This window comes from Coregonus lavaretus, assembly GCF_964263955.1.
Source record: "Coregonus lavaretus genome assembly, contig: HAP1_SCAFFOLD_407, whole genome shotgun sequence".
In the NCBI taxonomy this organism is placed as follows: domain Eukaryota; kingdom Metazoa; phylum Chordata; class Actinopteri; order Salmoniformes; family Salmonidae; genus Coregonus; species Coregonus lavaretus.
Genome location: NW_028159120.1, coordinates 272,718 through 288,730, shown reverse-complemented (window position 1 = coordinate 288,730; position 16,013 = coordinate 272,718). Strand labels below are relative to the sequence as shown.

General features: G+C 46.0%; 1 protein-coding gene across 3 annotated transcripts in view; it reads right to left on the bottom strand.

Annotated features, from left to right (window-relative positions):
* The window catches only part of LOC311123266 (inhibitor of apoptosis protein-like), a 47,771-nt gene extending 32,763 nt beyond the window's left edge, over positions 1 to 15,008 (bottom strand). Inside the window, exons 1-8 of one of the 3 annotated variants that reach the window (XM_084197523.1) lie at positions 14,710 to 15,008; positions 14,017 to 14,144; positions 11,547 to 12,431; positions 9,989 to 10,847; positions 5,879 to 5,993; positions 4,993 to 5,158; positions 4,122 to 4,273; positions 392 to 566 (exon numbers count right to left, since the gene is read on the bottom strand). In XM_084197523.1, the coding sequence (XP_084053649.1) occupies positions 392 to 566; positions 4,122 to 4,273; positions 4,993 to 5,158; positions 5,879 to 5,993; positions 9,989 to 10,082 (702 nt within the window). In that variant the 5' untranslated portion in view covers positions 10,083 to 10,847; positions 11,547 to 12,431; positions 14,017 to 14,144; positions 14,710 to 15,008. Of the gene's footprint in view, positions 1 to 391; positions 567 to 4,121; positions 4,274 to 4,992; positions 5,159 to 5,878; positions 5,994 to 9,988; positions 10,911 to 10,949; positions 11,328 to 11,546; positions 12,432 to 14,016; positions 14,145 to 14,709 lie in introns of those variants that run through there. The other 2 variants (XM_084197524.1, XM_084197525.1) reach the window with 2 other exon arrangements.
* Between the last annotated feature and the right edge of the window lie 1,005 nt (positions 15,009 to 16,013).

The window sequence follows — 16,013 nt, the reverse complement described above, 5'->3', positions numbered from 1 at the left end:
AATATGGGCACCCCTGAACTAGAAATACAGAGACAGACTGATGAATCAATAATTCACTTTATCAACCCATCAATCAATCAAATCACCACACCTGGCTCCACATTACTCAGCGCTAGAGATACAGAGAGGAAACAGATCAATCCATGCAGAACGTCCATGAATCCAGAAGTTAGGCTTTGTGTTTAAGGAGGTTTGTTACAGTAGACTTAGACTTGGATTTGGGGGGGGGGGGAATCTTGGATTTGTTTAAGTCATGTTAAATGTTGACGTATGTATAATATTACTACTGTAAATTGCTGTGGATAAGCATGTCCTGCTAAATGACTAACAACGTCAAATGTAAAATGTAGTATATAGTAGTAGTAGTAGTAATAGTAGTACAATAGTATACCTGTCCTCCACAGGTGAAGCAGGCCACGCGATCTCCCTGTCCCAGGTAGTAGAAACCAGCCTTGGCCAGCTCAGAGGGGGTGATGATGGACAGGGGCCAGGAGTGGAAGGAGTCCAGACGGTCCTGCTCTCTCCTCATACTGGGGTTGTGACTGGTAGCGGGTGTCTGGTGGGACCTACAGATACATCATCAGATATAGGGGCACCGTACTACTATGGCTGACCCTGTAAAACAACACATTACACTGCACCTATCATACTACTATGGCTGACCCTGTAAAACAACACCTATCATACTACTATGGCTGACCCTGTAAAACAACACATTACACTGGACCTATCATACTACTATGGCTGACCCTGTAGAACAACACATTACACTGGACCTATCATACTACTATGGCTGACCCTGTAAAACAACACATTACACTGGACCTATCATACTACTATGGCTGACCCTGTAAAACAACACATTACACTGGACCTATCATACTACTATGGCTGACCCTGTAAAACAACACATTACACTGGACCTATCATACTACTATGGCTGACCCTGTAGAACAACACATTACACTGGACCTATCATACTACTATGGCTGACCCTGTAAAACAACACATTACACTGGACCTATCATACTACTATGGCTGACCCTGTATAACAACACATTACACTGGACCTATCATACTACTATGGCTGACCCTGTAGAACAACACATTACACTGGACCTATCATACTACTATGGCTGACCCTGTAGAACAACACATTACACTGGACCTATCATACTACTATGGCTGACCCTGTAAAACAACACATTACACTGGACCTATCATACTACTATGGCTGACCCTGTAGAACAACACATTACACTGGACCTATCATACTACTAGGGCTGACCCTGTAAAACAACACATTACACTGCACCTATCATACTACTATGGCTGACTCTGTAAAACAACACATTACACTGGACCTATCATACTACTATGGCTGACCCTGTAAAACAACACATTACACTGCACCTATCATACTACTATGGCTGACCCAGTAAAACAACACATTACACTGTGACAACACAACATCCTTTTATATAGCATTATTAATAAATGGGGCTTGCGATGAAAGAGTCCCCACTTTAAATATTCAACATACTTCTTATTAGGTGTGCTTGCTGAAGGCAACTCTAGAGTTCGCGCCGGTCAGTCAATTGAAATAAGATAAATTAGGCCCTAATCTATAGATTTCACATGACTGGGCAGGGATGCAGCCATGGGTGGGCCTTGGAGGGCATAGGCCCACCCACTTGGCAGCCAGGCCTAGCCAATCAGAATGAGTTTTTCCCCACAAAAGGGCTTTATTACAGACAGAAATACTCCGCAGCACCCCCCCTCAGACGATCGCACAGGTGAAGAAGCTGGATGTGGAGGTCCTGGGTTGGCGTGGTTACACCTGGTCTGCGGTTGTGAGGCCGGATAGACGTACTGCCAAATTGTCTAAGACGACGTTGGAGGCGGCTTATGGTAGAGAAATGAACATTCAATTCTCTGGCAACAGCTCTGGTGGACATTCCTGCAGTCAGCATGTCAATTGCGTGCTCCCTCAAAACTTGAAACATATGTTGCATTGTGTTGTGTGACAAAACACACATTTTAGAATGGCCTTTTATTGTCCCCAGCGCTAGGTGCACCTGTGTAATGATTAGAACTTTTTGTGCATATGGAAAAATGTCTGGGATCTTTTATTTCAGCTCATGAAACATGGGACCAACACTTTACATGTTGAGTTTATATTTTTGATCAGTGTAGTTATTCAAGAGCTTGAGGATGAGTTGAATCAGGTGTGCTAGCTCTGGAATAGACCAATGACAGAACGGCCTGGGGTCCCCACGGAGAGGTCGGAGAACAACTACTCCACTGTACTGTCCAAACTTGTGAAATATAGAAGTCTATGATTGGTTCAGATTTGGTCCAAACCAGACCAAAAATCAACATCTGTGAACAAAATTCCCTAAAAACACGCCACTTCGATACAGCTACGACTTTTTCGCAGCAGGTTAGGAAAAGGGTTAGGGTTAGGGTTAGGGTTAGGAAAAGGGTTAGGGTTAGGAAAAGGGTTAGGGTTAGGAAAAGGGTTAGGGTTAGGGTTAGGGTTAGGAAAAGGGTTAGGGTTAGGAAAAGGGTTAGGGTTAGGGTTAGGAAAAGGGTTAGGGTTAGGGTTAGGAAAAGGGTTAGCTGAAATGCTAATTAATCCTAACCTGCTACAAAAAGTCACTTGTTTTGAAATTGCATGGTTTTAGGGAGTCCCGTCGGTGGACATTGAAATCAAGGCCGCACCAAAAAAAAGACGTTGGCGTAGGTCCCCTTAGTAGGAAGTAGCCATCAACTACTAGTAAACACCTGGAGGGGGGTTTGGGGGGACTCCCCCGGATTATTATATATATATATTTATTTTTTCGAATGCCAATTTATTCAGTACTTTGAGTAACTGGTTCGGTAAAAAGCAGAGGGATGTGGCTGGAGAAATGTAACCACTCTCCAATTCTATGGATGCAAGGATCGACCATCCATGATATCAAAATTATAGTTTTAACCATGTTATGAGGCTATATAGTGTTTGTTAAAAATGTTACAAACATTGGAGTAAAATATATTTTGGGTTCTGATGGGGTACGACTTTTGAACTAAGCTTGTGAGGTATTTCTAAGTTATATTCTTCAAGAATCAAATGGGTACATATCATTAATTTATAAATCCAAAAATGGATGGCCCCTTTAAGGTTACAAGTGTTTTAATGATGCATCGTTTCTATAACGGCCGAAGAACTCACGGGTTTCCCAAAACACCACATAAGAAGAACTTTCAATAAGTGCGTTGTTGGACCATGTGCCCATACTGATGCTCTCGGATCAGCCATTCAGATCTTACCTTAACATTAGATACTGACGTGATACAGCACGTCATTGTGCACATTGTTAGGCCTACACATTAGACAGTAACCTACAAAATATAACTCCATGTCAATGGTAGTAGGTCAAAGCTGCGTGCTGGAAAACCTTGGTGGAGCATGGGTGGAGTTGGCATTGTGGTGCTCATGTGAATTTCCTTTCTTTTTTGACTTCAGACCAACGCCTATTATAACTATAACCAGTCACTACCATTACTACTGTAGACACTACCACTACTATAACTATAACCAGTCACTACCATTACTACTGTAGACACTACCACTACTATAACTATAACCAGTCACTACCATTACTATAACTATAACCAGTCACTACCATTACTACTGTAGACACTACCACTACTATAACTATTACTATAATCTAGTGTAGTAAACTAGTGTTATTGAATATTTATCTGGTAACATCTACAGAAAGGTTTCAGAGAACATTTGACAAATACAAAAAAATGCTTAAATAAAATGTTAGTGCAGCCAGCCAATCAGAGCGTAGAAACAGCCAGCCAATAAGAGCGTAGAAACAGCCAGCCAATAAGAGCGTAGAAACAGCCAGACAATCAGAGCGTAGAAACAGCCAGCCAATCAGAGCGTAGAAACAGCCAGCCAATAAGAGCGTAGAAACAGCCAGCCAATCAGAGCGTAGAAACAGCCAGCCAATCAGAGCGTAGAAACAGCCAGCCAATAAGAGCGTAGAAACAGCCAGCCAATAAGAGCGTAGAAACAGCCAGCCAATCAGAGCGTAGAAACAGCCAGTCAATCAGAGCCTTACATGTCCTCTACTTCTCGGGAGCTCAGTAGGCTGGAGGGGGGCGGGGCAGAGAACCCCATATTCAAATATCCAATCGTCTCGTCACCCGGCACCGGGTTGGGGACGGGGTTAGGGGCAGAGACGGGGAGGGGGGCTGGGCCAGGGCCTGACACCTGGGGGAGATAACACACGTTATTAGACATCAGACATCATCATCCCCACCACCATCATCATCATCATCAGAAACCACCACCAACCACCACCACCACCAATACCATCATCACCACCAATACCATCATCACCACCAATACCATCATCACCACCACCCCCACCACCACCACCACCAATACCATCATCACCACCAATACCATCATCACCACCACCACCACCACCACCCCCAATACCATCATCACCACCACCACCACCAATACCATCATCATCATCATCAGAAACCACCACCACCAATACCATCATCACCACCACCACCACCACCACCAATACCATCATCACCACCACCACCACCAATACCATCATCACCACCACCACCAATACCATCATCACCACCACCACCAATACCATCATCACCACCACCACCAATACCATCATCACCACCCCAGTCACACCATCATCACCACCCCAGTCACACCATCATCACCCCAGTCATTCCATCATCACCACCCCAGTCATTCCATCATCACCACCCCAGTCATTCCATCATCACCACCCCAGTCATTCCATCATCACCACCCCAGTCATTCCATCATCATCATCCCAGTCATTCCATCACCACCACCCCAGTCATTCCATCATCATCATCATAAACATCATCACCACAATCATCATCACCACCCCAGTCATTCCATCATCATCATCACCACAATCATCATCTCACCGGTATGACGGGTGTGCTGCATAGCGGAGAGAAGGCGCTGTGAGAAGAGGAGAGGAGGTTGGCAGTGGAGGGTAGAGTCTGGATGAAGGAACAGGAGGGAGAGAGCTGTCGGTGTGTCTCAGCAGGACAGTCCCCTGTCTGCCAGCCCTCCACCGTCACGTTACACCTGGACCAGGAACAAATCAATTACACAATCAGATGTCACGTTACACCTGGACCAGGAACAAATCAATTACACAATTAGATGTCACGTTACACCTGGACCAGGAACAAATCAATTACACAATTAGATGTCACGTTACACCTGGACCAGGAACAAATCAATTACACAATTAGATGTCACGTTACACCTGGACAAGGAACAAATCAATTACACAATTAGATGTCACGTTACACCTGGAACAGGAACAAATCAATTACACAATTAGATGTCACGTTACACCTGGAACAGGACGTGGCGATGATAACCACCTGAAACACTGCCCCCTGTCTCCAACCCCAGTATAGAACCATCACCCACCTGAAACACTGCCCCCTGTCTCCAACCCCAGTATAGAACCATCACCCACCTGAAACACTGCCCCCTGTCTCCAACCATCACCCACCTGAAACACTGCCCCCTGTCTCCAACCATCACCCACCTGAAACACTGCCCCCTGTCTCCAAACCCAGTATAGAACCATCACCCACCTGAAACACTGCACCCTGTCTCCAACCCCAGTATAGAACCATCACCCACCTGAAACACTGCCCCCTGTCTCCAACCCCAGTATAGAACCATCACCCACCTGAAACACTGCCCCCTGTCTCCAACCCCAGTATAGAACCATCACCCACCTGAAACACTGCCCCCTGTCTCCAACCCCAGTATAGAACCATCACCCACCTGAAACACTGCACTCTGTCCCCAACGCCAGTATAGAACCATCCTGCCCTGGCCAGGGTGCGCTCTGTAACCGCCACTGCCGGGAAGCGGGCGAAGGTGGAGATACGAAACAGTTCTGAGGAGAAAATAATAATCACAACTTTATAAGGTAGGTGTGTACAGCATGTCTAAGGTAGGTGTGTACAGCTTGTCTAAGGTAGGTGTGTACAGCTTGTCTAAGGTAGGTGTGTACAGCTTGTCTAAGGTAGGTGTGTACAGCTTGTCTAAGGTAGGTGTGTACAGCTTGTCTAAGGTAGGTGTGTACAGCTTGTCTAAGGTAGGTGTGTACAGCTTGTCTAAGGTAGGTGTGTACAGCTTGTCTAAGGTAGGTGTGTACAGCTTGTCTAAGGTAGGTGTGTACAGCTTGTCTAAGGTAGGTGTGTGTGTTTTACACCAAATAAAACCCAGATGAGCATGCGTTGTAATGTTTCTAAAACAATACATGTATTACTAGTAAGAAGTAATGTGGTACATTGCATTGGGAATTCAGACCCCTTGACCTTTCCACATTTTTTTAAATTACAGCCTTATTCTAAAATGGATTAAATTAAATGTTTTCATCAATCTACACACAATAACCCATAATGACAAAGCAAAAACAGGTTATGGAACAGAAATACCTTATTTACATAAGTATTCAGACCCTTAGCTATGAGACTCTAAATGGAGCTCAGGTGCATGCTGTTTCCATTGATCATCCTTGAGATGTTTCTACAACTTGATTGGAGTCCACCTGTGGTAAATTCAATTGATTGGACATGATTTGGAAAGGCACACACCTGTCTATATAAGGTCCCACAGTTGAAAGTGCATGTCAGAGCAAAAACCAAGCTATGAGGTCGAAGGAATTGTCCGTAGAGCTCCGAGACAGGATTGTGTCGAGGCACAGATCTGGGGAAGGGTACCAAAAAAAGTCAGCAGCATTGAATGTCCCCAAGAACACAGTGGCCTCCATCATTCTTAAATGGAAGATGTTTTGAACCACCAAGACTCTTCTTAGAGCTGGCCGCCCGGCCAGACTGAGCAATCGGGGGAGAAGGGCCTTGGTCAGGGAGGGGACCAAGAACCCGATGGTCACTCTGACAGAGCTCCAGAGTTTCTCTGTGGAGATGGGAGAACCTTCCAGAAGGACAACCATTTCTACAGCACTCCACCAATCAGGCCTTTATGGTAGAGTGGCCAGACGGAAGCCACTCCTCTGTAAAACGGCACATGACAGCCTGCTTGGAGTTTGCCAAAAGGCACCTAAAGGACTCTCAGACCATGAGAAACAAGATTCTCTAGTCTGAAGAAACCAAGATTGAACTCTTTGGCCTGAATGCCAAGCGTCACATCTGGAGGAAACCTGCCACAATCCCTGGTGGTGGCAGCATCATGCTGTGGGGATGTTTTTCAGCAGCAGGGACTAGGAGACTAGTCAGGATCGAGGGAAAGATGAACGGCGCAAAGTACAGAGAGATCCTTGATGAAAACCTGCTCCAGAGCGCTCAGGACCTCAGACTGGGGTGAATGTTCAACTTCCAACAGGACAACAACCGTAAGCACACAGCCAAGACAATGCAGAAGTGGCTTCGGGACAAGTCTCTGAATGTCCTTGAGTGGCCCAGCCAGAGCCCGGACTTGAACCCGATCAAACATCTCTTGAGAGACCTGAAAATAGCTGTGCAGCGACGCTCCCCATCCAACCTGACAGAGCTTGAGAGGATCTGCAGAGAAGAATGGGAGAAACTCCCCAAATACAGGTGTGCCAAGCTTGTAGCGTCATACCCAAGAAGACTCGAGGCTGTAATCGCTGCCAAAGGTGCTTCAACAAAGTACTGAGTAAATGGTCTGAATACTTATGTAAATGTGATCAGTTCTTTCTTTTTAATACATTTGCAAACATTTCTAAAAACCTGTTTTTGCTTTGTCATTATGGGGTATTGTGTGTAGATTGATGAGGGAAAAAAACAATTGAATACATTTCAGAATAAGGCTGTAACGTAACGAAATGTGGAAAAAGGGGTATGAATACTTTACGAATGCAATGTATATACAAAAGTATGTGGACACCCATTCAAATGAGTGGATTCGGCTATTTCAGCCACACCCGTTGCTGACAGGTGTATAAAATCGAGCACACAGCCATGCAATCTCCATAGACAAACATTGGCAGTAGAATGACCTCACTGAAGAGCTCAGTGACTTTCAACATGGCACCGTCATAGGATGCCACCTTTCCAACAAGTCAGTTCATAAAATGTCTGCCCTGCTAGAGCTGCCCCGGTCAACTGTAAGTGCTGTTATTGTGAAGTGGAAACGTCTAGGATCAACAACGGCTCAGCCGCGAAGTGGTAGGCCACACAAGCTCACAGAACGGGACCACCGAGTGCTGAAGCACGTAAAGGTCGTCTGTCCTCGGTTGCAACACTCACTACTGAGTTCCAAACTGCCTCTGGAAGCAACGTCAGCACAATAACTGTTCGTCGGGAGCTTCATGAAATGCGTTTCCATGGCTGAGCAGCCGCACACAAACCTAAGATTACATTTACATTTTACATTTTAGTAATTTAGCAGACGCTCTTATCCAGAGCGACTTACAGTTAGTGCATACATTATTATTTTCATACTGGCCCCCCGTGGGAAACGAACCCACAACCCTGGCGTTGCAAACGCCATGCTCTATCAACTGAGCTACCTCCCTGCCTGCCATTCCCTCCCCTACCCTGGACGACGCTGGGCCAATTGTGCGCCGCCCCATTGGTCTCCCGGTTGCGGCCGGCTACAGCAGAGCCTGGATTCAAACCAGGATCTCTAGTGGCACAGCTAGCACTGCGATGCAGTGCCTTAGACCACTGCGCCATGCGAAATGCCAAGCGTTGGGTGGAGTGGTGTAAAGCTCGCCGCCATTGGACTCTGAAGCAGTGGAAACATGTTCTCTGGAGTGATGAATCACGCTTCACCATCTGGTAGTCCGACGGACGAATCTGGGTTTGGCGGAAGCCAGGAGAACGCTACCTGCCCCAATGTATAGTGCCAACTGTAGCATTTGGTGGAGGAAGAATAATGGTCTGGGGCTGTTTTTCATGGTTCGGGCTAGGCCCCTTAGTTCCAGTGAAGGGAAATCTCAACGCTACAGCCTACAATGACATTCTAGACGACATTCTGTGACATTCTGTGCTTCTAACTTTGTGGCAACAGTTTGAGGAAGGCCCTTCCTGTTTCAGCATGACAATACCCCTGTGCACAAAGCGAGGTCATCAAACACCTTTGGGATGAATTGGAACGCCGACTGCGAGCCAGGCCTAATCGCCCAACATCAGTGCCCGACCTCACTAATGCTCTTGTGGCTGAATGGAAGCAAGTCCCTGCAGCAATGTTCCAACATCTAGTGGAAAGCCTTCCCAGAAGAGTGGAGGCTGTTATAGCAGCAAAGGGGGGACCAACTCCATATTAATGCCCATGATTTTGGAATGAGATGTTCGACGAGCACGTGTCCACATACTTTTGGTCAAGTAGTGTATAGTTTTAATATTACTTAATTTTTTGTGATCAAATGTTTTTTGTGTTTTTTTTAAGAAAGGTACACAAAACAGGTACACCTAGACAGAGAAACATGTGACCAGACGAACAAGACAAACAGTTCCCATCCCACCCTCCACCCAAAATTAGATTAGTGGTTCACAATAGCAGTGTTTTGACAGTCATACATTGATGAGAGAGCAAATATGTTTCTTTCACTAGTCCCATGCATGCGTCACACAGATATTTCCATGACTAATGTCCATGAATGATAGCACTTCAATCACAGTATACACAGCTGCTCAGCCAGGCAGTTGCTTCAAGTCGAACAAGGTTGGATATTCGAGGATTCGTTGTTCTTTGCACTGTGGAGCCCTGACCACCCGCCAATGTGGCTGGTGAAATAGACATCTTACCGCCAATGCAAAAATCGGATGTTTATTTTAGGCCCTGTGTGAGTGAGTCGTTCCTGAAGAGTTGTCGTACTGCAGGGTGTGTCTAACGTGTGTGTGTGTGTGTGTCTGTCTGTCTGTCTGTGTGTGTGTGTGTGTGTGTGTGTGTGTGTCGTACCTGAAGAGTTGTCATACTGCAGGTCAGCTGGGGCTCCGTTCCGACACAGACCCATGAGGAACGGGCTGTTCCGGAGATGGACCAGGGTGTCCATTTACAGATAGGTTATACAGGCTAGATATAGACAGTCTAGATATACAGGTATTAGAGTTTGCAGAATTAGAGAAAAGGAAGGGCTGTTCTCCTCAGAGAGAGAGGGATAAGTATACCCAGGGCAGGGAAACACACACACACACACACACACACACAGGCTCCTGCACACACACACACACACACACACACACACAGGCTCCTGCACACACACAGCCATGTGATTGATGGTAACAGGATGCGTTCTCCGTCATCTCACACATCAGCCTGTAAATGAAACTGAAGAGTTTTCTGATGAAACAGAACTGATCTGACTGCTCTGATGACAATAGAAACCTAAAGAAGAGAAACAGAAAACCGCCTTGTCTGTCACAATAATATATCACAATATGCCAGAAAACTGTCTGTCTGTCACAATAATATATCACAATATGCCAGAAAAATGTCTGTCACAATAATATATCACAATATGCCAGAAAACTGTCTGTCACAATAATATATCACAATATGCCAGAAAAATGTCTGTCACAATAATATATCACAATATGCCATTTAGCAGATTATTTTATAGAAAGCGAGTACAGTCAGTCATGTCTGAGCCACAGAGGACTGTCTGCCTGTCTGCCTGTCTGTCTGTCTGTCTGTCTGCCTGTCTGTCTGTCTGTCTGCCTGCCTGCCTGCCTGCCTGCCTGCCTGTCTGTAACCACCAGACTAGGCCACACCACTCTGTCCGCTCCTGATAGCAACGCAACCACATCAGGTGGATCCCCTCAGCCCTGTCCCCTGGTCACAGACAGACAGACAGACAGACAGACAGGTATATAACCTCAGCCCTGTCCTCTGGTCACAGACAGACAGACAGGTATATAACCTCAGTCCTGTCCCCTGGTCACAGACAGGTATATAACCTCAGCCCTGTCCCCTGGTCACAGACAGACAGACAGACAGACAGGTATATAACCTCAGCCCTGTCCCCTGGTCACAGACAGGTATATAACCTCAGCCCTGTCCCCTGGTCACAGACAGGTATATAACCTCAGCCCTGTCCCCTGGTCACAGACAGACAGACAGACAGACAGGTATATAACCTCAGCCCTGTCCCCTGGTCACAGACAGGTATATAACCTCAGCCCTGTCCCCTGGTCACAGACAGGTATATAACCTCAGCCCTGTCCCCTGGTCACAGACAGACAGACAGACAGACAGGTATATAACCTCAGCCCTGTCCCCTGGTCACAGACAGACAGACAGACAGACAGACAGGTATATAACCTCAGCCCTGTCCCCTGGTCACAGACAGACAGACAGACAGACAGACAGACAGGTATATAACCTCAGCCCTGTCCCCTGGTCACAGACAGGTATATAACCTCAGCCCTGTCCCCTGGTCACAGACAGACAGACAGACAGGTATATAACCTCAGCCCTGTCCCCTGGTCACAGACAGACAGACAGACAGGTATATAACCTCAGTCCTGTCCCCTGGTCACACAGACAGGTATAATGTTCAACTGAAATAAAATCTTAATAATAACATTGTCTTATGGATCATCCTGGATCAGAGAGAACTGGTCTCCCTGACTCACCAACACACTCTCTGTTCTCCCTGACTCACCAACACACTCTCTGTTCTCCCTGACTCACCAACACACTCTCTGTTCTCCCTGACTCACCAACACACTCTCTGTTCTCCCTGACTCACCAACACACTCTCTGTTCTCCCTGACTCACCAACACACTCTCTGTTCTCCCTGACTCACCAACACACTCTCTGTTCTCCCTGACTCACCAACACACTCTCTGTTCTCCCTGACTCACCAACACACTCTCTGTTCTCCCTGACTCACCAACACACTCTCTGTTCTCCCTGACTCACCAACACACTCTCTGTTCTCCCTGACTCACCAACACACTCTCTGTTCTCCCTGACTCACCAACACACTCTCTGTTCTCCCTGACTCACCAACACACTCTCTGTTCTCCCTGACTCACCAACACACTCTCTGGTCTCCCTGACACACCACTCACCAACCGACTCAACTCTGAACGCATGGCTGTGTGTATGGGGGCTGAGATTTGGGATTTGATGTCAACGTAAGACATGGTGAATATGGACAGAACTCTCACACACACACACACACACACACACACACAGACACACACACACACACACACAGCCCTGGGTATGGCTGGTCAACCCTCTCCCCCTGAGTGGAACATCCCTCCTGGGGTAGTTTAGGTCTCCATGGCAGCAGAGATTAACCAGACCAAGAAATAACTTTATCTGTCAGAGAGGAAGGTTTAATGGAAGAATAAAAGTTGTCCTCCTTTACTGTATAAATGTTGATAACACCTGTAGGGGAGACAGAAATATCACATTAGTAGAATGTTGTAGTAGTAGTATTTATTAGGATCCACAATTAGCTGGTGCCGAGGCACCTGCTACTCTTCCTGAGGTCCAAATTACAGCTAAATTACATACAGCTAATTCCATATTCAGACAACAGACAGAGGAACATCGCATGAATAGAATGTGTCCTACTGGTTGATTTCCCCTGTAATGAATGCATTACATAGCTACGTGGTTAAAACATATTCAGACAACAGACAGAGGAACATCGCATGAATAGAATGTGTCCTACTGGTTGATTTCCCCTGTAATGAATGCATTACATAGCTACGTGGTTAAAACATATTCAGACAACAGCAGGTGTGGCGGGTTCAGAACTTCCTGCTTTTGAATTGGAGGGAATGAATCGGTCCTAGAAAAGGACACAGATAGCTACACAGTGAAGATTTTATCATACCACTTATGTACAGTGTTTTCCTCAGACCAGGTTTAATGTAGCTTACACGCACACACCACGTACTATATTTTAAAATACAGCCAGCTAACTAGCTAGCTACAGCGGCATTCAGCTACGTAGCTAGCTAGCGCAGTCAAGTTAGGCTAAAATGGCAGAACATTAACGTATATGGTGCACGAAGTCATATTGCTTTTTTTCCCAACTACTTACATTTTCCCTCCTGTACAACATTCGGGATCTGCTGTAATTCCACATTTTAAATGTGGTGCAGAAACATGTATTAATTGTCTGAGATGGTGACACTTAGTTTTAACGAGTGTTAGCTGGTGTTGTCTGTGTAGCTAAATGGCGTCATTCCATTGTTGTCAGCCGTTACTGCTAGCTAGCTAGCTACGTGCTTCCAGGGGCTACAATGTCAATATTACAGTCACAACACCACAGACCGACAACCCTGCCTGAACACTGGTCAAACACCACAGACCGACAACCCTGCCTGAACCCTGGTCAAACACCACAGACCGACAACCCTGCCTGAACCCTGGTCACAACACCACAGACCGACAACCCTGCCTGAACACTGGTCAAACACCACAGACCGACAACCCTGCCTGAACACTGGTCAAACACCACAGACCGACAACCCTGCCTGAACCCTGGTCACAACACCACAGACCGACAACCCTGCCTGAACCCTGGTCACAACACCACAGACCGACAACCCTGCCTGAACCCTGGTCAAACACCACAGACCGACAACCCTGCCTGAACACTGGTCAAACACCACAGACCGACAACCCTGCCTGAACACTGGTCACAACACCACAGACCGACAACCCTGCCTGAACCCTGGTCAAATACAACAGACCGACAACCCTGCCTGAACACTGGTCAAATACAACAGACCGACAACCCTGCCTGAACCCTGGTCAAACACCACAGACCGACAACCCTGCCTGAACACTGGTCACAACACCACAGACCGACAACCCTGCCTGAACCCTGGTCAAATACAACAGACCGACAACCCTGCCTGAACACTGGTCAAATACAACAGACCGACAACCCTGCCTGAACCCTGGTCAAACACCACAGTGAAGCCCCTATCCTCATGTCGTTAGACCAGTGACTCACCCTCCAGAAATGTCTCTGATCTGTAGAAATCCCCTTTCTGCGGTCACTTCCTTTCCCGTAGATCTGACGACGTTTCCGACCGAGAAGAAACCAAGTAGAGTTTTAGAAATTCCACTGTCTATAGTTCTCTATGGGGAAAGAACCATCAGTGTATTAGTAATCATGATAATTCCATCCCATAATGACAGGACATTTCATAGCAAAACGAAATAACGTTACATTTTTACATTTTAGTCATTTAGCAATGCTCTTATCCAGAGCGACTTACAGTTAGTGAGTGCATACATTTTCATAATAAATGTAATAGTCCCTTATATAACGTGGTCCTCTGTAGCTCAGCTGGTAGATCACCGCGCTTGTAACGCAAGGGTAGTGGGTTCGATCCCCGGGACCACCCATACGTAAAAATGTATGCACACATAACTGTAAGTCGCTTTGGATAAAAGCGTCTGCTAAATGCCATATTATTATAATAATATCACATGTTTTGGACCATAATTAATTACAGGATCAAACAACATTTTAATTTCAACAAGTTATACACACCAAGTTGTTTAAAATGTACAGTAGGCTTGGCTACACCATCCATTACAGGAAATGTATGCTTGTCCATGTATGGTTTTAATTTAGACCACATGATCGATCATATGACGGCGTGAATATGACAGCAGAGTAATAAACTGGTTAACTTACAGTTTTCAGGCAGATCACAGGGAGGAAAGAAGAGCTGAACTAGCGGCAGCCGAACCAGAAAGACCACATGTGGAACCTTACATTATGCTTATGACTCGACTGGCCTCCACACAAGGGGAATACCAGTTTGATTTGCAACGTGTTAAACCTTGTGGGTGGCTTAGTCAGATAATATGGTGCGAATGTGATATAGTGTAACATCTGCAACGTTAATGCAGGAACATTTTGATCGATGTTAACGTCATAGTCAACGGCCAGTTTACCTGTTGATGTTTTCCCAGTGGTGGAAAAAGTACCCAATTGTCATACTTGAGTAAAAGTAAAGATACCTTAATAGAAAATGACTCAAGTAAAAGTTGGTCACCCAGTAAAATACTACAAAAAGTAAATGGAATTAATACTTAAGTATCAAAAGTAAAAGTATACATCGATTTTCTTGTAGTTTTTTTAATTTACAGATAGCCAGGGGCACATGTAGTGTATGGAGATTATGACTTTGCTAATTTTTTCAAGTAGGAGACTGAGAGGATATTTATTCAGTTTCAGAGGGAGTTGTTTTAGAGTGGCGCCCCATAGAACAGAGGGAGTGTGTGTTGTAGACAGGGGATTGGACAGTAGAGGGAGCCACCCATATTTTGGGAAAGATTATAAGTACTGGGTTTGAACAGAGAACATTAGAGCGGACATTGTTTTTTGGAAAGCACTGCTCTCCGGGTGATCATGACATCTGTAAACTTATGCTGAAATCTTGTGATATGAATAAAACTTATGATCAAAGTTCAGTATAAGCGGACTCCTTTGTTTAACAGCATAATTAGCAACATTGACTCGACACTACACACACTCCAACACTCAGACATAATTTACAACACATAATTTACAAACAAGCATTTGCGTTTTGGGACAGATCGAAATTTACTGGGGGGAGGGGTGGTCCAAAATAGGGGAGGGTTGTCAAACTATTTTCTTTTGATTTGGGGAGGGTAGTGTGGTTTTTGGGGGGGGCACAGGGGAGGGTTGGGTGGTTTTTTGGGGGGGCACAGGGGAGGGTTGTGTGGTTTTTTGGGGGGGCACAGGGGAGGGTAGTGTGGTTTTTTGGGGGGCACAGGGGAGGGTTGGGTGGTTTTTGGGGGGGCACAGGGGAGGGTAGTGTGGTTTTTTGGGGGGGCACAGGGGAGGGTTGGGTGGTTTTTTGGGGGGGCACAGGGGAGGGTAGTGTGGTTTTTGGGGGGGCACAGGGGAGGGTTGGGTGGTTTTTGGGGGGGCACAGGGGAGGGTTGGGTGGTTTTTTGGGGGGGCACAGG